The sequence below is a fragment of the Microcaecilia unicolor genome, chromosome 2 (assembly GCF_901765095.1).
Source record: "Microcaecilia unicolor chromosome 2, aMicUni1.1, whole genome shotgun sequence".
Lineage (NCBI taxonomy): Eukaryota > Metazoa > Chordata > Amphibia > Gymnophiona > Siphonopidae > Microcaecilia > Microcaecilia unicolor.
This window is the reverse complement of record NC_044032.1, coordinates 601469846-601492653: the sequence shown is the minus strand read 5'-3', so window position 1 is coordinate 601492653 and position 22808 is coordinate 601469846. Positions and strand designations below refer to the sequence as shown.

General features: G+C 42.2%; 1 protein-coding gene across 2 annotated transcripts in view; it reads right to left on the bottom strand.

The window, feature by feature from the left end:
• The window catches only part of FSTL5 (follistatin like 5), an 877920-nt gene that overhangs the window by 732358 nt on the left and 122754 nt on the right, over nucleotides 1-22808 (bottom strand). For both annotated transcript variants that reach the window (XM_030191590.1, XM_030191591.1), the window contains exon 3: nucleotides 13825-13858. In XM_030191590.1, coding sequence (XP_030047450.1) covers nucleotides 13825-13858 — 34 coding nt within the window. The remainder of the gene's footprint in view (nucleotides 1-13824; nucleotides 13859-22808) is intronic.

The window sequence follows — 22808 nt, the reverse complement described above, 5'->3', positions numbered from 1 at the left end:
TAAGTCCATTATCCTGTTTCCAACAGGGGCCAATCCAGGTCACAAGTATCTGGCAAGATCCCAGAATAATAAAACAGATTTTATGCCGCTTATTCTAGAAATAAGTAGTGGATTTTCCCAAGTCCACCTTAATAAAGTCTTATGGACTTTTAGGAAATTATCTGAACCTTTTTTAAACCCTGCTAAGCTAATTGCTTTTATCACATTCTCTTGGCATTGAATTCCAGAGTTTAATGACACGAGTGAAAAAATATTTTCTCCATCTGCCATGCCCATTCTCCATCCATCACATGGGAGTAGTCTAATGGTTAGTGCAGTAGGCTTTGATCCTGGCAACCTGGGTTCAATTCCCACTGCAGCTCCTTGTGACCTTGGGCAAGTCACTTAACCCTCCATTGCCCCTGGTACAAAAACTTAGACTGTGAGCCCTCTAGGGACAGAGAATGTACCTGCATATAAGAAAAGACAGCTGAGGGGAGATATGATAGAGGTCTATAAAATAATGAGTGGAGTTGAATGGGTAGATGTGAAGCGTCTGTTCACGCTTTCCAAAAATACTAGGACTAGGAGGCATGCGATGAAGCTACAATGTAGTAGATTTAAAACAAATCAGAGAAAATTTTTCTTCACTCAACGTGTAATTAAACTCTGCAATTCGTTGCCAGAGAATGTGGTAAAGGCGGTTAGCTTAGTGGAGTTTAAAAAAGGTTTGGACGGCTTCCTAAAGGAAAAGTCCATAGACCGTTATTAAATGGACTTGGGGAAAATCCACTATTTCTGAGATAAGCAGTATAAAATGTTTTGTACTTTTTTGGGATCTTGCCAGGTATTTGTGATCTGGATTGGCCACTGTTGGAAACAGGATGCTGGGCTTGATGGACCTTTGGTCTTTCCCAGTATGACAATACTTATGTACTTATACAGTGGGGGAAATAAGTATTTGATCCCTTGCTGATTTTGTAAGTTTGCCCACTGACAAAGACATGAGCAGCCCATAATTGAAGGGTAGGTTATTGGTAACAGTGAGAGATAGCACATCACAAATTAAATCCGGAAAATCACATTGTGGAAAGTATATGAATTTATTTGCATTCTGCAGAGGGAAATAAGTATTTGATCCCTCTGGCAAACAAGACCTAATACTTGGTGGCAAAACCCTTGTTGGCAAGCACAGCGGTCAGACGTCTTCTGTAGTTGATGATGAGGTTTGCACACATGTCAGGAGGAATTTTGGTCCACTCCTCTTTGCAGATCATCTCTAAATCATTAAGAGTTCTGGGCTGTCGCTTGGCAACTCGCAGCTTCAGCTCCCTCCATAAGTTTTCAATGGGATTAAGGTCTGGTGACTGGCTAGGCCACTCCATGACCCTAATGTGCTTCTTCCTGAGCCACTCCTTTGTTGCCTTGGCTGTATGTTTTGGGTCATTGTCGTGCTGGAAGACCCAGCCACGACCCATTTTTAAGGTCCTGGCGGAGGGAAGGAGGTTGTCACTCAGAATTGTACAGTATATGGCCCCATCCATTCTCCCATTGATGCGGTGAAGTAGTCCTGTGCCCTTAGCAGAGAAACACCCCCAAAACATAACATTTCCACCTCCATGCTTGACAGTGGGGACGGTGTTCTTTGGGTCATAGGCAGCATTTCTCTTCCTCCAAACACGGCGAGTTGAGTTCATGCCAAAGAGCTCAATTTTTGTCTCATCTGACCACAGCACCTTCTCCCAATCACTCTCGGCATCATCCAGGTGTTCACTGGCAAACTTCAGACGGGCCGTCACATGTGCCTTCCGGAGCAGGGGGACCTTGCGGGCACTGCAGGATTGCAATCCGTTATGTCGTAATGTGTTACCAATGGTTTTCGTGGTGACAGTGGTCCCAGCTGCCTTGAGATCATTGACAAGTTCCCCCCTTGTAGTTGTAGGCTGATTTCTAACCTTCCTCATGATCAAGGATACCCCACGAGGTGAGATTTTGCGTGGAGCCCCAGATCTTTGTCGATTGACAGTCATTTTGTACTTCTTCCATTTTCTTACTATGGCACCAACAGTTGTCTCCTTCTCGCCCAGCGTCTTACTGATGGTTTTGTAGCCCATTCCAGCCTTGTGCAGGTGTATGATCTTGTCCCTGACATCCTTAGACAGCTCCTTGCTCTTGGCCATTTTGTAGAGGTTAGAGTCTGACTGATTCACTGAGTCTGTGGACAGGTGTCTTTCATACAGGTGACCATTGCCGACAGCTGTCTGTCATGCAGGTAACGAGTTGATTTGGAGCATCTACCTGGTCTGTAGGGGCCAGATCTCTTACTGGTTGGTGGGGGATCAAATACTTATTTCCCTCTGCAGAATGCAAATAAATTCATATACTTTCCACAATGTGATTTTCCGGATTTAATTTGTGATGTGCTATCTCTCACTGTTACCAATAACCTACCCTTCAATTATGGGCTGCTCATGTCTTTGTCAGTGGGCAAACTTACAAAATCAGCAAGGGATCAAATACTTATTTCCCCCACTGTATATGTATAGCACTGCATACATCTAGTAGCGCTATTGAAAGAGAAAGTACCTGCATAAAATGTGTACAGCGCTGCATACATCTAGTAGCACTATAGAAATGACAAGTAGTAGTACATGCCTCCTAATACTAAAAGCACTTGAGTGGTTTACCTGCATGGTAACAGCATAGCTATTGCAAAGCCCTTTAAAATGGTGGTCCGCTAGCAGTTATCAGACAGTGAACTGCACATTAAGGACTAGATTCTATAGGTGCCACCTGAAAAATCCGCCAACAAAAAATCCGCCTAGGCATATCCTCTAAAGTGTGCCTAAAATGTTATAGAATAGACTTAAATTGCTACATGGTATATAGAATACGCCGAGTGGCTTGCCACGTGACTACATGCCATTGCATCCATTTAGGCCATGTTTTACTAGGTATAAATCCCGACACCTAAATCAGGCATAGACAGGGTGTATTATATAATAATGTGCTTAGATTTTATGAACACCCAAACCCTGCCCATGGCCATTCCCTCTTTTCATCTATACGACTTAAATTTAGGCGCACCGTGTTATAGAATATACTTAGCAAGTTGTGCGCATAAATGTAAATTAATGCCAATTAGTGCAGATAATTGCTTAACATCCAATTAACTGTGCTGATTATCTAGTTAACCAATTAAGTTATGAACGTTGTTATAGAATACTCTTCAGTTTTCACAGGGATTTTCAGGAGCCATATATAGAATCTGGGGGAAACTGCATAACGAAAATTAGTAAAAGGGCCCGTTCATATGGTTAAATTGTGTTATTTGGTTTTATCTATTACTGTGTTTTTTAATATTTGTTTTTATAGAGAAACAGCTGGTGTAAACTGTCTGAGTCTATTATACTAAGGGTGGTATATCAAATCCAGTATATGCACAAATAAGAGGGGGGGGGGAGTTCATCAGTCAGCATTAGAGCTTTTGCGAGTGTGTTAGGGTCTTAATGCACATTTAAGGAATTAGCATGCACTAAATGATAATAAGCCCATTTTATATCTATGGGATTCTTAGCATTTAGTGTGCGTTAATTCCCTTAATGCACGTTAAGGCCCTGACGTCCCCACGAAAGCCCTAACATTGCTTGATGGACTCTCCCCTAAATTGTGTATGTAGAAGCTCTTATATTCAGATATTCAACATATTTACATATGCATAATTATACATATAATTTATACTTAAACATTTGGCTGTGCTAGCTACAGGTATTGTGCCACTAAATATAGGAATAATTTGAAACATCTAGATAGATAGATTAAACGTTTCAAATTATCTACAAGATTCACCACCCTATATTGTTTGGTAATTAAGTATATACAGATTAATGAACACAGACAAAATAATTTACAAATCCATTTGATTGTAAAAAAAATATGTTTTGAAGAACTTTACCACTTGTAAATCTGAGTTTGTCCCTATTCAGAATTATGGGGCCCTTTTACTAAGCCGCAGTAAAAGTGGCCTACAGTAATGTAGGCGCGTGTATTGGGCCAGTTTTTACCGCGTCAACAAAAAAGGACTTTCTTAGTGGGATGGGAAAAGGGCCTGCGGTAAAAACGAAACCAGCGCACGCCCAAAACCGGCCTGAGCCCTTAATGCCACCCATTGATCTAGCAGTAGAGGCTCATGCGCTTCACGCAGAGTGACTGATTGTCGCGCATCAAGTGCTGATTACCGCACGTAGGATGAAATAAATCATTCATCCACGCATTATGGACGTGCGCCAAATCTGAAATTACCACCAGGGGGGGGCGTGCTGGCCTGGCAGTAGTCTCATGTGAGCACACGCTGGGTGTGCACAGAGCCTACCAAGGATTAGTAAAAGGTATGACATCAAGAAGCTTAAGAATACAGATGAGTGAACATAAATCAAATCTTAAAAGGAAAAGGATCAATGAACCACTTGTGATGCATTGTATTGATAAATCCCATACCTTTAATGATTTAAGATGTCTGGTAATTACATTGAGACTGTTAATGCTAGGGGTGGTGACAGGATGAATAATTTGACACGCAAAGAAGCACATTGCATTTTGAAACTTCAAAGAACTGAATTGAGGGGTTTGAATGCCATGATTGAATGGAATGGGGTTTTTTTTCTGAGATGTCAGCATCTACTATTGACATTTAACAGAAATTGATATCTGGGTTGTCATTGGTAGAATCTGAAAAATTGTTGGAAGACCTTGGGATTGTTGATAACTAGAGAAAATGAGCTGGCTTTGTATCAAAAATTTCATAACAATAGAATAATATGTGATAATAGTCTAAGGAAAATTTAATGAATTAAATTAAAATAGCACCATTAGTTTTTTTTTATATCATTAGTGCAGTGCGCATGTGTGAACGTCTTTTTGAAACTGTGATGCCATTTTATGAGTAATGTGCACATGAAAAAGAGGTGGTTCCAGTGAATGTTATTATGAGTATGATGAGAAGGCTGTTTAAGAATGGAAAAGATGTAAGGATTTTAAATTCTGCTCTTTATGTTTTTTTCTGATGTTTCCAAAACATGAGCACGAGTGATTTATATTTCAACCCTTGAGAAAGCCCAATGTATTTTAGGTGAAATGGGCCCTATTGATAAGTGTAATTTTGAGTCTTCCAGATATCTGAAAGATGTTTTTGCACCTTTTAATATTGAGCGACAATGACTTATTGATTTTGCATCACAAGATGTTTTCATAAAAATTAAAAACAAATTAGGGATTTGTATTTACCAATGAAAGATAATTGGAGCCTTGCAATAGCAGATTGAATAACAAGATCTGTGGCTATGGCATCTGAGGTCTTTTCCCTTAAAGACAAGTTTAAGTATATAGTGTGGTATATGGACATAAGTATGAATATAAAGGTTGTATGTTAAGTCTTTGAATTAATACAACATTTAAATAGATCCTACCATGGCCAGTCAGAACCCCCATTATGACCATCCTGCTGATCAAAAACACCTGGATAAATACCCCCCACCTCCAATCAAAACCCTCCCACCAGAGGAAGACCTCGCTACCCAATGATCAAGACTCTCCATACCCTAAGCCCCCCCCCACCCCCACCCCGCCATCAGCAAGGGCCTAAGGGCCCTGGTATTTCAGTAGTTCAAGGGCAGAAGCAATCCCCATTTGCTCCTGCACTACCGGCATCATCTCCAAAATGGTGCCCCTAGAGGTAGTCTCGTGCTACTGCCTTTAGGGGGCCATGTTTCTGTATAAGGATATTTATGTTCTGGATATATTGGATGTAATAACTATGCAGTTTACAATAAAATATAAAAAATGTAAGAGGAATTTCATTTACCAAGAAAAAGGGGGGAAACCTGAAGTAAATGGAGGGAGAGGATGAAAAGTAATTTGAGATAGGCCAAAGTCATTGTGTACCAAGCAATGTTAGTATCATTAAGAAACTTATAGCACTTCCCGTATAGTGCATTTTAGTGCTTATTTTATAGTACCTAAAAGCACTGATAATTTAACATAAAAAGAATGTTCAGTATTTCGCTCTGATATGTAATTTTGCAGTGGACCATTTGTCTTTTTTTGTTCCATTTGCATTTGCCCAATAACAAAGCATCATGTCAGTTAAGGTTACTTGGAACAAAACACTCAGCAATTCTGAGAAACCTTTGCAGACTTTTCTTGCAGGCATTTCTGTTTTTTGATCAGGCATAATCACATGGGAGATATACTGTAGTTTGGAGCCATGCAATTAAATACAAGATTGGTTTGCATGGAGCTTCTTTCTGGTTCATTGATTGAATACTTATGAGTGTAGAGAATGCCAAGAGGTCTCTGGATCTTAAAAGAGCCTAAATCATATTCAGAGGATAGTGAATTTGTTATCAAATGGAATCAAACGGTAGTTTAAGTAAATGTCTGCTTGATCCCATTATTGATAGACAATACAAGAAACAAGCTGAGATTCTGAGAACCCAGATGATTTTTGATTCATTAAAACTACAGATGCTACAATTGTTTTTGATTCTATATTAAAAGAATTTAATAATACCATTTCTTCCTTTAAGAAAGAGACAAAGTGAAATCAGATAAATTCAAGGATGAATCAGATTATACAAAAGAATGTGGTTTTCCACTCATTCAAAATTAACCATGCACAAAAGAAGTCACCTTTAAGGTGCTATTAGATTAGTCTTCTGTAGACACTTTATTAGTCTTCCGTAGACACATGATGAGCAATTTTTTTAAACAACTATAAAAATAAGGAAGAAGGTAGAGTACAAAACACATAGAACAACCAAAAACCTCACATCATAAATATGTAAGAAGAAAAGCCTAATAATGAACACTAGGAGCAGTGCCGTAGCGAGGGCAGCTGACACCCGGGGCGGGTTGCCGCTGCGCACCCCCCCCCCCGGGTGCAGCACGGCACCCCCTCTGGAGCGAGCACATCCCCCCCTGGAGCACACATTCCCCCCCCGGAGCGCATACTTACAGTGGAGAGCGGCGAGTGACGGGCAGGAGGGCCGATCCGCCCCGACTGCACGTTGCTGGGATCTGCGTTGGCTCCTCTGGTTCCCTGTTCTCTCTGCCCCGGAACAGGAAGTAAACTGTTCCAGGGCAGAGAGAGCAGTGAACCAGCAGAGCCGGCACCCCCCCCAGCGGCGTGCACCCGGGGCGGACCGCCCCACCCCTTCCTACGCCACTGACTAGGAGGAAAAAGCCTCCGCGGTTTCAGAGCAGCTTAAAACACAACTGTTTTTAGGGACTCTAAGTGGTATTTTTACTAAGCTGCGCTGAAAAATGGCCTGCGGTAGTGTAGACCCGTGTTTTGGGCGCAAGCAGAATTATATTTTAGAGCACCTACAAAAAATGCCTTTTTTTGTCCAAAACGGACGTGCGGCAAAATGAAAATTGCCGCACATCCATTTTGGGTCTGAGACCTTACTGCAAGCTATTGACCTAGTGGTAAGGTCTCACACGGTAATCGGGCAGTAATGGTTTACACGCGTCAACTGCTACTTGATGCGCTTAGCTGCTGTGTGCCACAAAATAAAACATATTTTTCAAACACGCATAGCGGGCACGTGCCAAAATTGAAATTACCACAAGGGCCACGTGATAACCAGGTAGTAAATCTAATTTGGCACGCATAGGGCGTGCATAGGCACCTACGTGGCTTAGTAAAAGGGCCCCTAAATTTTAAACATTGGTATAAAAACCCTTCTGTGTTGTTTTTATTGTCCACAATATAACAAAGCATCCATTCAATCATCTTAATTCAGAAAGCATAAATACTGAGCTTCAGTATTTAGACCACCACCTATGTCCAACAGTGGCCACCATTTCGATAACTGCTTTAGGGACTAGTGTGTCCAATAATCAAGAAATCAGAGAGCTCAGTCTACACTGCTGCTCTCAACAGGCTATTGAGCCAGTGATTGAAATTTAGAGTTTCTAAAACAAATGTTGTGTTTTCAGCTGGTCTGGGACCCCTGAGGCTTTTTCCTGCTAATGTTCAGTATTAGCCTTTTCTTCATACATATTTATGATGTGAGGTTTTGGGTTGTTCTGTGAGCCCTTTTTTAAGCCAAAACACATGACCTCCATATCCAACTATCCTGGACAGAATTTAACTAGTCAGTTCCCCCTGGATTCTATATATCATGCCCAAATTTTCATGCCCTACATTGTACATGCATCCGAGGTGCTCACGCAAATAAATTGACTAATGAGCTTTGAAGCCCCAATAACTGGGTGCTAACAGAAAATTACTGACATTGACTGGCAGTCTGAAAAATCTGCACACACATCTTGCTGCACATTATTCTTTAAAGCATGGTGCCTAACTTCATTCACGCATATCTGAAAGAGGATGTGGCCAGAACATGTTAAGGGCATTAAAAAAAGTTGCACATGGATTTACAAAATGTGCACGAAGGGTGCCTAAGTTGAGTACTAGCATTTTTAAGCAACTGATGCCATGGGCTGAATTAAGCACAAATATTCATTTCCAGACCATGTCTAGGCACTGCCATTGAATATCTGGATCAGCACAGTCACCCTGAAGTTAACTGGGCACTGGTCAATTTTCACGGTCGGCTCGATGGATAAAGCTAGGGCAGTATTTTTGCTGTCTTAATTTTATGCACTCACTTAACCAGTTGACAGACTGCGTATCGTCACTAACCTGATTCTACCCAATCTCCACCCAAGGACTGCCCCAGCACTAACCGGACAGAGCTGCAGTGGTTAAGTGCCGCTGAATATCTGTGGCTGGCTACTCATTGTGATTTAAGCAGGCAGAGCCTCTTCTGCTTGCTTAAAGCACAATGAATATTGATTCCATTATTTATAGTTCTTAAGATCCATAAGACCCTCGATTATCCATCTGGACAGTCCATTTTTTTCTGCTAAAAATTCTATTTTAGAACCATTTGCAGTTTTCATTGACTTTTCTTTGTTTTCCTTTATGCCTAAGATACAATTATATATCCAGAATGCATCTTACAGCATTACAATTTTTGATAAATATGACTACACAAGATATTGAAGTATTTTATACAACTAAGCTGCAGGAATTTTGGATATTAATTAGCATTTCACCTTTGACAATAGAATATTTGGGTTTCTACCGCTTTCCTGTGTGAAAGAGAAAGTATAGCACTTCATAACTATTTTGGTTTCAGTGAGACTTATATCATTGCCAGCAAATCAAAAGAATCATAATTGGGGTCATCATGTCCCCCAATAGTGCTAATTTGACATGAATTAAGGTTGTAGGGTGTACCTGAATGTAACTCACCTTGAGCTACTACTGAAAAAGGTGTGAGCAAAATCCAAATAATTAAATAAATAAAATATTTAGTAGTAACATCAGGAAATACTTTTTCACAGAGAGAATGGTGGATGTCTGGAATAGCCTTCTGGTTGAGGTGAGGAGGCAAAAGCTGAGACACAGAGGATCCCTACATGGAAAAAGGATGATATCAAAACAAAACTGGCTGATGATATGCTATGATGGGCAGCAGTGGTGCTTAGATGGCTACTCCTAAAGTTTGAATATAATGCCAGTGTTGGGAAGACTTCTACGGTTTGTGTACTGTAAATGGCAAAGACAGATCAGAATGAGCTGCAGTGAGCTTCAATGGCAACTCCAGTTGCTGATAAAGTAAAGCCAGTAACGCCAAGTAAGCGGGATCCACACCTTCCACAAAGCAACAAAGCACAACACACAAGGGATTCCAAGTGACCAGCCCAAACAGGAGATAAGAGCATCAAAATACTTTTATTGGGACCCTACATGGTCTGTGTTTTGGTAAACAAGCCTTCCTCGGGGACTCGTATGCTTCCTGCACTGCTGTTGCATTTTAAAGCATTCCAGTCCCTGAATAAGGCTTGTTTAGGGTCCCTAAAAACTTATTTTGATGCTCTTTTCTCCTGTTTGGGCTGGCCACTTGGAATCCATTCACTTCCACCCTTGTGTGTTGTGCAAAGTAAAGCCAGTGTCAAGCAAACTTCTACGTTTTGTTCCGAAAATGATAAAGGCAAGTCAGGATCAAATATGCGTATTTTATATCACATTTATATCATATGCTATGAGTGTAGATGTTATGTATCTCTATAGCGGAGGGGAAGACAATTTAAGGTTGACAGAGTAAAATGTTGTTAATTAGCAATATGGTTAGATTGTTACTTTAACGGCTATCATAACAAAACCCGTCTTCAGACTGCTGGTGTGTTGTCGTAATATTGTGACATTATATAGAACTATCTATATGTGATAGGCATGGTAACATATAGACCTGATTCTGTGTGATAGGCACAATAAATTGCCAGCTGCCCTATTTGTAATGCCAGTGTTTAATTATGAAAGAGTGTAAATGGTCAAATGACTGATACAAATTTATTTTAATCAAAGAAAGCTAGGCTGGATAGCTGTTATCCTCATATCCTCAAAACAGTGATTTTGGCTCAGCAATGACAAATTCAAAACAAAAGAACAAGTTATTTCACAGCAATTTTAAAACAGAGGATATTGTGACAAAGTGTCATTGGTTAAGTATCAATTTGGCTGTAGATCAGAGAGAAAGGAGGATGTGTGAAAATGATCTAATGTGAATGCTGGGAGATGTAGTCCCTGAGAGTCCTAAACTGGCAGAAAGAAAGGTCATATTGCAGACAAGTATTCTTGAGGGCATGCACAAGGGTGGAGTTTGGCAAGATGTAGGCAAAGTTACCACATGCGTGCATAGATTATGAAGTACCTTCATCTACACATGTACATTTGTACAGTACATGCCTTCAATTACAGTGTTCTCGAAAAGGTGTAAGTGTCATGACTACATTGAAATCATGCTCTCTATAACATAAGCTAGTATTTATAAAGACAAGTAGGTGTCTCCTTGTCTTTATAAAATATTAGAAAGAAATACAGAAACATGACGGCAGATAAAGGCCATATGGCCAATCCAGTCTGCCCATCCTCTGTAACCCCTAACTCTTCCTTTTCCGATCCCACGCCTTTTAAAATTCTGACCCAGTCCTCGATTCCACGCCTCCACCACCCTTTCCATGAAATAATACTTTCTTAGATTACTCCTAAGCTTATTCCCTCTTAACTATATCATATGCCCCCTCTTTCCAGAGCTCTCCTTCAGTTGAAAATGGCTCACCTCCTGTATATAAATGCCTTTGAGATATTTAAACGTCTCTATCGTGTCTCATGTCATCTCCTCTCGCCCTCCTAAACTAATATTACCTAACCATGGTGCCCTGTAAAGAAACTACCCTTCTTGAGGGTAATTCTATAAGTGCGAGCCTCCTTTTAGGTGTCCCATTGCTGTATATTGAGAGCCGGATTCTGTTATAGAATACTAGCTTAATTCAATATCCGAGCGTAAAATTTGCATGCCTGCAATTACACCTGCCATAGACCTGCTGTGACTGCTAGTACTCAAATGATTCAGGAGCACATGTAAACTAAGATGTGCTACGAAACAGGCTTAGTGTTTGCTAACGTCAGACTTTGTTGCACGCTAAGCCCATTCCCAACATGTCCCTATCATAGGACCTTTTTCTTTTTTTCAGGTCATGGGACTTGCAAAAAAAATAATGTAGGAATACTTAATGCCTCATATTTAGGAGGCCCTAAGTGGAACTATGTTAACTCAGCGTTAGCCAATTAGCTTGTACTAATGTGAACGTGTTATCTAGTTAATACTTGAAGCCCATGACACACCTCTCCTGAAAATAAATAAGTAAATAAATAAATACATAGCATGCAATTAGCACATGCTGACAGGCAAATTACCACAAAATTATTTAGCGCATTTCACAGTAAGCCTTTTTTCTCACATTAAGCATGTGTTAGCATTTAATACAGGCTGTGTTCTTTGAGGCTGATTTTCAGACTGTGAGATTTAGACAGGCTAACTTCCGTGATTGGCGCTGACAGCCGATATTCAATACCGGGCCATTTCCAGTGACCGGCACTGAATATCCTGTTTAAAGTTTTGGCCAGTCAGACTTTAACCGGCCAAGCCGATATTCAGCGTTGACCAGTTAAAGTCAGACTGGCCAAAGTTATTCCAGGGTTTGACGCAGCCAAATATAGTCACCAAATTTGGCCAGACTGAATTTAAAAATCGGTGGATAGCCAGTTATATTGCTTGATATATCCAGCTATCTGCTAACCAATAACTGGCAATATTCAGCAGTACATGGCCGGCCATGTACTGCTGAATATCGAGTCTGGCCGGTCAAGTGCACCTGAATGTTGGGGGGGGGGGGTGTAAGTTGTACGTGTAAATGGCAGATCCACTCATGCCCCTTCCATAATCTACCTCTGTTAATGCTCCTTTATATTTATGCACTGCACCACCTACGCAGGCTCTTACAGAGTAACTTAGGGGTACTTTTACTAAGCTGTGGTAAAAATGGGCCTGTGTTAGTGGTGGGGACCATTTTTGCCACACACTGAGGCCCTTTTTACCGCAGCAGGTAAAAAGGCTAAAAAAAGACATGGCCATACAGTAAGATTTGACTTACCGTGTGGCCATTCAGTGGGGATTATTTAACTCCACCCACTGAGGTGGCAGTAAGGGCTCCAGCACTAACTCAGCAGTAACTTGATTATCACCGGGTAACTGCTGCGCTAAAAAATAGGGACCTATTTCCCCTAGCGTGGGAAATGGAGCACGCTAGGGCTGGGACTACAGCCGTTGCCCACGTTGGGCCGGCAGTAGCTCCAGATTGGTGTGTGGTAAGCCCACATTGGGCTTACTGCTGCTTTGTAAAAGGGGTCCTTAGGTGCTTTGCTGCCACTTACGCACTGAAGTATACATTTACCTGTGAAAGTGACAGTATTCTGTACACTAGGGCGCTAACGTATGCCCCGTTATAGAATTGTCTTTCTTATGTCCTCTTTTATAATACACAATAGTACTGATAATTAACCTTGCAAAATTGTTTGGTTTTTCACTGTATCTGATATATAAGCGTAGTAGCCCTTTTGCCTTTTTGCTCTTTGCATCTATGTAGTGGAAAAACTTCAGGGCATTGGCCATTCCACTGAAGCAGACTTAAGGCTCCTTTTACTAAGTGTTGGTAAGCCCAACGCGGGCTTACCACTCGCTATACAGGAAGTACTGCCGGCCTACCATAGCAGCCCAGCAATACTTCCCACCCCTAGCGTGCCATCATTTCTGGCGCTACAAAAATTAATTTATTTTTATAGCACCGGAGTGTACCTGGCAGTAATCGGGCAGTGCCTGTGCTGCCCGGTTACCACCGGGTTAACCCGGGAGCCCTTACCACCACCTCAACAGGTTGCGATAAGAACTCCCCCCCCCCCAAAAAAAAATGGCCACGCGGCAAGTGCTTTACTTGCTGCACGGCCATTTCTGGAAGGCAAGACTTCACGTTTACCAGCTGCGGTAAACGGGGGACTTGGCACACATGTAAAACACGTGCCGATGCCAGCACCAGCCCCCTTTTGCTGAAGCTTGGTAAAAGGGGCCCTTAAATAACAAAACAATCTGTCAAATTAATGATTTGATTCTCCACTACTCTCAGTTGGTTAAACTTCAGATCATTTGTGGAAAAACAATAGATGTCATCATTATACTTCAATATAAATAGCTCAAAGGAATATTGTATCTTGTAGTATCCCAAATCGATATACTAAGCTATTTCATTTTGCATGCAATGCTACTGAAACTTCTGTAGAACATTTTACTTGCAGAAAATAGATCCTTTCAACAGGTAATATACTGAAGTTTTAAATAATAGCATTATATATACTACAGGTCAAAATTATCAACTTACCTTTATTTCTGGAACCTTCGTGGCTTCTGTCTTGCTGTAAATAGAAAAATAGATTCAATTAAAATTTCAGAAAATAAAGTGGATGGACAGAAAATTTTTGACCGTCCTGTGATTTATTAGTTTTGGGGTTTTTTTTTACTACACTTTGGGATTGATGCAGAAAGCTGTGCATTAAGTCTCTACCCGCATGGCCTCTACCACGAGCTTTCCACATATAATTGCCTAACTTAGTAACATAGTAAATGACAGCAGATAAAGACCTGTACGGTCCATCCAGTCTGCTCAACAAGATAAACTCATTTTACGTGGTATGTGATACTTTATATGTATACCCGAGTTTGAATTGTCCTTGCCTTTCTCAGGGCACAGACCGTAGAAGTCTGCCCAGTACTGTTCTTGTACTAAGTTCTGAAGCTAACATCGAAGCCCCTTCCCTTATCTATTCAGTCACGATCAGGGTGTAGACAGTAGAAGTATGCCCAGCTCCCGTTTTGTTTCCAATTACCGGCGTCACCACCCAATCTCCGCTAAGATTCCACGGAACCATTCCTTCTAAACAGTTGTTCAGTGATACGCAGTAACTGGCAGCTCACTGAAACATGTTCTCCTTTTTTGTCAGTGCTTGAGCAATGATTGGTTCACACATAAGGGAACAATTAAAAAAAAAAGAGGCAGCAAAGAAAAAATCTCCCATGTAGTCCAAAGGGTCATATTCACTGACCCCACTTCTCCTCCCCATTAATTGAAAAAAAATTTCCTGGTGTCTAGAGCACCCTCTAACCTAAACCCCTTCCCCCACTACTTAAAAATATTCTCCTTGTGTCCAGGGCACCCCTACTCCTATCCCTAACCCCATCCCATTCTCCACTACTTAAAAAGTTTCCTATTGTCTAAAGGAACCTCTACCCCTGGCCCCTCTTCCAGAATCCCATCAAGGCACTTGGAAAAGAGACAGAATCAATACCCACACACTCCTGACTCTGTGCTTAACCCCATACAGTGCTTCCCCGAGTGGGATCAGACTACCAAATAAAGGAAAAATTCCTTATTTGGCAGACCGACCCCCCCCCCCCCAGGTGCATCCCAGAATGCACCATGTGAGGGTCGAGTGTCACCATGTTCAAAGATGATGGTGTCATGGCAGGAGTGAGAGGGCATCATTCCTGCATCTCTCAGGGGTCTTGGGGGCCTGAGGGAGGGGTTGTGGACGCTACTAGACCCAACAGAAGTTTTTTAAGTTGGGGAGGGGATCAGATTGGGGGGAAGGAATGGTGTTACTAAACACCAGGGCCTTTAAAAGTCAGGAGAGGGAGGGAAGGGGGTTGGTCATGTCAAGTAGGTGGAGGTGCTGCAAGATATATTTTTTGGTGGGATGTTAGGGATAGGGAGGTCATTCCTGGGATGTCAGATTGAATGTCAGGAGTAAAAGGGGTAAATGGGTATGGGAATCGAGATCATAACACTTTTAAGGGGCTTGGGGGGAATAATAGCCTGTCTCAACCCTTCTTTACCTTCTCAGACCTAGCAACAAAATTCTTGTGTTGTGCTTGCCTTAAAGTCAGCTCTGCATTGGGGTAAAAAAGCTAATAGCCTCCTTACCATCTACGTGGAGTGTGCACCAGTACCTAACATGAGGTTCTGCTTCAGCACAAAACCTCTTTTTTGCATCAGGCAGCTCTTAAATTGCTCGTTAGTGCACGTTAGCAAGAGGATTTACCCACAGTAGCTTTCTTTATTGGCACCTTTGTTAGCTGTTATGGGGCAATTAATTCATGCTAATAGTTAACATGGAGGGGCATAATCGAACGGGGCTGGCCATCTATAAGGGCGGCCATCTATAATGACGGCCCCGTAAAACGGCCTACCTGACTGTATTTATCGAAACAAGATGGCTGGCCATCTTTCGTTTCGATAATATGGTCGGGGCCTTAGTAAACATACCCTTATGCCTTTTTACTGTCCTGATGGCACTAAGTACCATCAGTAGCTGGACATTTCCGGGTTCTTCTCAAGCTGTGGCCCAAATCACCCTGGCACTATCAGGGGAATTCTGTAAATGGTGCTTAAAATTGGGTGTCCAAATTTGAGAATGCCCAACTTGCACATGCAATTTAATTGCGTAACAAGCCTGAAAGCGCTAATAATTGGACACTAACAATCAACTATTGTCACTAATTGGCAACCATTTGGATTTATGCATGCATCTTGCTAAGCACTATTCTAAGCAGATGCATGCGTAAAGCACCTGAAAGGGGATTTTGACCATGTGAGGGTCATGGGTGGGTCAGGAGAGTTCAGTTAAGATGCATGCACTAATATAGAATTTGGGGAATATGCATCTAATTTAGGAACAGGGATTTATACCAGGGTTCAGCTGTTGTAAATTCTCATGTCTAAAAGTTGGGTGTGGATCCAAGGCTATGTGCTACTCTATAAACAGCACTCAACTCAGAGCACCATTCATAGTATAGCACACAGCACACACTGTTTTCAGCATCAAAATTTGGGCGCCATTTACTGAATTTAGGGGCCCTTTTACAAAGGCACGTAAGGGTCTACGTGCATCCAGGTTGCACCAAATTGGCATTACCGCCTGGCTACTGTGTGCCCTGGGTGGTAATTCTGAATTTGGCGTGTGCCAAAAACACGCGGTAGAAAATAGTTTCTATTTTCTACTGCAGGGCACCTGCCGACGGTAAATGGCAGCGCGCGCTGCATGCTTACTACCCAGGTAGCCTGTGAGACTTTACTGCTAAGTCAATGAGTGGCAGTAAGGTCTCAGGCATGCTGGTATTCATTTTGCCGCACATCCATTTTCCGGCCCATTTAAAAAAATCCCTTGTTTTCAGACTCAGTACAATAAGGGTCCAGCAGGCACACAAAAACACGCGCCCACACTGCCATGGACCAGTTTTTGGTGCGCCTTTAAAAAAAGGGCCCCTTAGTCCTTTATGGATAGTCACAGGGTAGACTGTAATGATTTTCAGCTATTGTTGTTCCCATTATTCCCATTAAACTTATTAAACATAGTCTAGGAAATTAAAAAAAAAAAAACAACAAAACTAATGACCAGGACAAAGCCCTAGAATGAACCAAAAGAAATTCCTATCTAGCTTTTTATGCTGTAACAGCTATAACAACAACAAGAACAACAACAGGGCATTTATATAGGGGCCAATATTCAGACCGTGGGAGTTAGACCGGCATTAAATATCTAGTTTATTTTTGGCTAGTTTAAAGATAAATGGCTAACTTGATATTCAGACTTACTACTACTACTTATCATTTCTATTGCCCTATTAGACATACGCAGTGCTGTACTCTTGAACACGAAGAGACAGTCCCTGCTCGAGAGAGCATACAATCTAATGAAAACAGACAAACAAGACAAATAAGGGATAAGGGAATTACTAAGGTGGGAATGATAAAACATACATGGGTACTGTACATGTGAATAGGGGTTAGGAGTTATTCCTATGCTCTTAATTCACTAGTGACATGTGGAACAGCCACAACCCACTTAGCTGATTATCTTTTAACCAGTCAAAGATATCCTGTGTTTTCACGCAGCTAAATATTGCCGCTAATCCAGCTTTAAATATCGGCAGATAACCAGTTATATTGGGTTATATATCCGGCTATCTGCTAGCCACTAACCAAGAATATTCAGCTGGGGATAGCCAGTTATTCCCTGTTGAATATCAGCAAATAGCCAGTTAAGCACTATTGAACAAGTCAGCAGCCATTCTGGACGGTTAAATAGCATTAAATATCAGGAGGAAACTATCTATACCTGGAGCTCAAAATTGGTTTACAAAAGATTAAGAAGTTACATTCAAATCATTACAATCTGAAAACTGACATGCAAACTACATTAAAAGAAGATCAATGAAACTGAGCCAAACCCTTCTCCAGATGCAGTTAAATCATCTCAGATATTTATGAAATAGCCAGGCCTTTAATTTGTTTTCTAAATCTGAGGTAATTTGGATCATATCTAATAGATGGTAACATTATTCCATATATATATATATATATATATATTTATTTATTTATGGTTCATTTGTATCCCACATTTTCCCACTCATGCAGGCACAATGTGGCTTAAAGTAAATTAAGAAAATTTACAATAAAGGAAATATTGCAAAGAGAGAATAGACAGAAGGAGCAGTAGCTAACAATGGGAAACCAAGCAGGGTGGGGTTCAAGAAGGGTGCATCAATCAGAAGAGAAACTAGGGGAGTAAGCTTTGGCAAAGAAGTGAGTCTTCAGCAACTTCTTGAAGAGGATGTGGTCCACTTACGTTTTGAGGTGTTGCGGGAGAGCATTCCAGTATTTAGGGCACCAGTATCGGAAAGAAGAGGTGAAAATCTTCTTATACTTGACACCCTTACAGTTTGGGAAGTGTAGATGGAGATATGACCGTGCTACAGGCATGGCATTCCTGGGTGGAAGGTCAATCAAGGGGAGCATATAGTCCGGAGCAAGCCCATAGATGATTTTGTGGGTTAAGGAGCAGAGCTTAAAAATAATACGCTCCTCTATAGGTAGCCAATGGAGCCTGAAGCACAGAGGCTCGGCATGTGCAAAACGATGTTCTCCCAGAATCAGTCTCGCGGCAGTGTTCTGGACTGTTTGGAACTTTTTCAGTAAACAGACCTTGCAGCCCGCATAAATTCCGCTGCAATAATCTAGGTGGGAGAGGACTAGCCAATGCACAAGTGTACGGAACAGATCTCTGGTAAGGAGCCTCCACATAGCATTAAACATTCTTTTGGAGACCAAATGCACATGATTATCCAGCTGGAGGTGCATGTCCAGGTGCACTCCTAAAAGCCGCAGAATGTTGGCAATTGGAAGAACGTAGCCCTTTATTGGAAGCATTGTGTAAGTTATTTGGGTATGGGTGGACGAGAGTATAAGACATTGAGTTTTATCCTTGTTTAGTTTAAAGCGAAACACCTGAGGCCAGTGCTCAATAGTGGAGAATCAAGATTCGATGAGATTAGCAATTTCTGATACGGTGGTATGAAAGGGGATGTAGATGCTAATATCGTCAGCATAGATGAAAGGATTTAGGCCTAATTTTGCTAGAGCTGAGGCTAAAGGCATCAACATAATATTGAATAAGGTTGGTGAAAGGGGAGAGCCCTAGGTTGCCCCGCAAGAGGCATTCCACGGAGCAGAAGTAGCAGAATTCACTGTGACCTGGTAAGTTCTAGTGGTCAAGAAGCCCTCAAACCAGTGTAAAACAGATCTTCCTATGCCGAATGAGTCTAATAGATATAATAACAGGTCATGGTCCACCATATCAAAGGCGCTTGACATGTCGAATTAGAGCAATAGTACCTTCCATATAGATGAAATTATGTAATTAAAAGTTGTTTAGCAAAAGAAAGCAGTCTTTGCTTTTATTTATTTTTAATTTTCAATTTACATATCACAGAAAATCAACTACAATAACACACAACATAAATGGCATCAAGGTAATATAAAGGAAACATAGGGGCCCTTTTACTAAGCCGCGTAAGCATCTATGCGCGCCCAACACATGCCTAAATGGATTTACCACATGGCTACTGCATGGCTCTTGTGATAATTTCATTTTTGGCACACATCCGACACGTGCGGCCGACAAATAATTTTTATTTTCTGCCGTGCGTATCGGATGCACGCCAAGTGACATTTGGCGCACATAGGTCATTACCACCCGGTTACTGCAGGAGACTTTACCACTAGGTAAAAGGCTGGCGGTAAGGTCTCAGACCCAAAATGGACATGCAGTAATTTTCATTTTGCCACAGGTCCATTTTGAGCAAAAATTAAAAAAAGACCTTTTTTACAGGTGCACTAAAAATTATTATTATTATTAGCATTTGTATAGTGCTACCAGATGCACGCAGGCTGAACACCTGACACAGAGAGACAGTCTCTGCTCGATAGAGCTTACAATCTAAAAATACAGACAGACAAGACAATTAAGGGCGAGGGAAGTACTGGGTGAGAAGGAACAAGGGGAGGGCAATTGAGTAGTCCTTGGCCACCTTTAAATCTAGACTGAAAGCCCACCTCTTTAACATTGCTTTTGACTCGTAACCACTTGTAACCACTCGCTTCCACCTACTCTCCTCTCTTCCTTCCCGTTCACATTAATTGATTTGATTTGCTTACTTTATTTATTTATTTTTTTGTCTATTAGATTGTAAGCTCTTTGAGCAGGGACTGTCTTTCTTCTATGTTTGTGCAGCGCTGCGTACGCCTTGTAGCGCTATAGAAATGCTAAATAGTAGTAGTAGTAGTAGTAGTGGCTAGGAGCCAAAAGCAGTGGTGAAAAGGTGGGTTTTCAGCACAGATTTGAAAAGAGGTAGAGATGGAGCTAGACATACAGGCTCAGGAAGTCTATTCCAGGCATAAGGTGCCTCGAGGGAAAAGGAGCGAAGTCTGGAGTTAGCAGTGGAGGAGAAGGGGGACGACAAGAGAGATTTGTCCAGTGAGCGGAGTTCACGGGGAGAAATGTAGGGAGAGATGAAAGTGGAGAGAGAATGGATGCATTTAATGGTCAGTAAGAGAAGTTTGAACTGTATGTGGAAGCGGACAGGGAGCCAGTGAAGTGACTTGAGGAGTGGGCTAGTGTGGGTATAATGATTTTGGCGGAAAATAAGTCGTGCTGCAGAATTTTGGACAGACTGGAGAGGAGAGAGATGGCTGAGTGGAAGACCAGTGAGAAGCAAATTGCAATAATCCAAGCGAGATGTGACAAGGGTTTGGATAAGGGTTCTGGTAGCGTATTCAGAAAGGAAGGGGCGAATTTTGCTAATGTTGTAGATAAAGAAGCGACAGGTTTTGACGATCTGTTCAATATGCGCAGAGAAGAAGAGAGAGGAATCAAAGATGACTCCAAGGTTACGAGCCGAGGAGACAGGGAGGATGTGAGAGCCATTAACGGAGATAGAGAATGGGGGAAGAGGGGAGGTGGGTTTAGGGGTAAAAATGAGAAGTTCAGTTTTAGTCATGTTTAGCTTCAGATGGCGTTGAGACATCCAAGCAGCAATGTCAGACAAGCAGGATGAAATTTTGTCCTGGATTACGGTTGAGATTTCAGGGGTGGAGATGTAGATCTGAGAGTCATCTGCATAAAGATGGTATTGAAAGCCATGGGATGAAATCAGGGTACCAAGAGAAGAGGTATAGATGGAGAAAAGGAGGGGTCCATGAACAGAACCCTGGGGGACACCAACTGAAAGCGGGATGGAAGTTGAAGAGGAACCGCCAGAGTGAACGCTGAAAGTGCGAAGTGAGAGGTAGGAGGAGAACCAGGAAAGAACAGAGCCCTGGAATCCAATCAAGGATAGCGTATCTAGGAGTATGGTGTGGTCAACACTGTCGAAAGCAGCAGATAGGTCAAGAAGGATAAGGATAGAACAGAGACCTCTGGATTTAGCCAGCAGCAGCAGGTCATTAGAGACTTTGGTAAGTGCAGTTTCAGTAGTGTAAAGAGGGCGGAAACCAGATTGGAGTGGGTCAAGAATAGGTTGAGAAGAAAGGAAGTCAAGACAATGGCGGTGCATGACGCGTTCAAGTAATTTGGAGAGAAAAGGAAGAAGGGAGATGGGGCGATAGTTGGAGGGACAGGTAGGGTCAAGTGTGGGTTTTTTAAGGAGTGGAGTGACAACAGCATGTTTGAAGGCCATAGGAACAGTTGCAGTGGAGAGTGAGAGATTAAGGATGTGACAGATAACATAGTAGATGACGGCAGAAAAAGACCTGCACGGTCCATCCAGTCTGCCCAACAAGATAAACTCATATGTGCTACTTTTTGTGTATACCCTACTTTGATTTGTACCTGTCCTCTTCAGGGCACAGACCGTATAAGTCTGCCCAGCACTATCCCCAACTCCCAACCACCAGCCCCGCCTTTCACCACCGGCTCTGGCACAGACCGTATAAGTCTGCCCAGCATTATCCCCGCCTCCCAACCACCAGTCCCGCCTCCCACCACCGGCTCTCGCACAGACCGTATAAGTCTGCCTAGCACTATCCCCGCCTCCCAACCACCAGCCCCACCTCCCACCCCCGCCTCCCACAGGGATGATAGTAGGAGAGATAGTGTTAAGTAGATAAGTGGGGATGGGATCAGATGAACAGGTACGCCCAAAACCCGCACCCACACTACTGCAGGCCATTTTTCAGTGCACCTTAGTAAAAGGGCCCCATAGACTTCAAAACCCACCCACCATAAAACGAAAAGGAAAAGAATCAAGAAGAGAAAAAAACCAACAACTAAAAAGTACCAGATTAATCAAGTTAAATCTATTACATAGGATTGCATCCTCCATTACATACCCCTAGCCAGCCCTAACAGTGGTTCTCAAATCATGTCTCTCAATTCTTCCTGTGCCACAATAAAGTCCAAGAGCATTTTAGGGTCCATAAAGAAATAATATTTACCCATTCTGCCTAGCAGAGATTTGATCCCTTTGGGTAAATATAAGCATATGAATTTTCATATAAAACCCAATATCAACTTTCCTATCTTCCTTGCCCCTCTCTTAACCAAATTTCTATTGCTTATTAAGGTTATCCTATATAATAATTCTCACCTCTAACATTCTAATGTGTTTGCCTGTGTCTGTGGCTCCTTCGGAGTTGCTAAGCTAGGCTCCGTAGCCAGGCTGACATCACTCACAGCTGATTCCCAGGCAGGAGGAGGAGTAGGGAAACAAGCGGAGCAAGTGGCAGGGAGCCGAGCATCAAACAACGACCCTCCTCTCCCCTGCCCCCTCTCCAGCCACCCATGCCCTGCGACCCTCTGCTCCCCCTGCCCCCCTGCAGCCACCTATGTCCAGCGACCCTACTCTTCCCCTGCCCCCCCTCCAGCCACCCATATCCAATAACCCAGCTCTCTCACCTGCCCCTCCTTCATCCACCCAGGTTGTGTAACCAATTCTTCGGGGCAGGCAGGAAAGATCCCCGGTCCTGCCTGC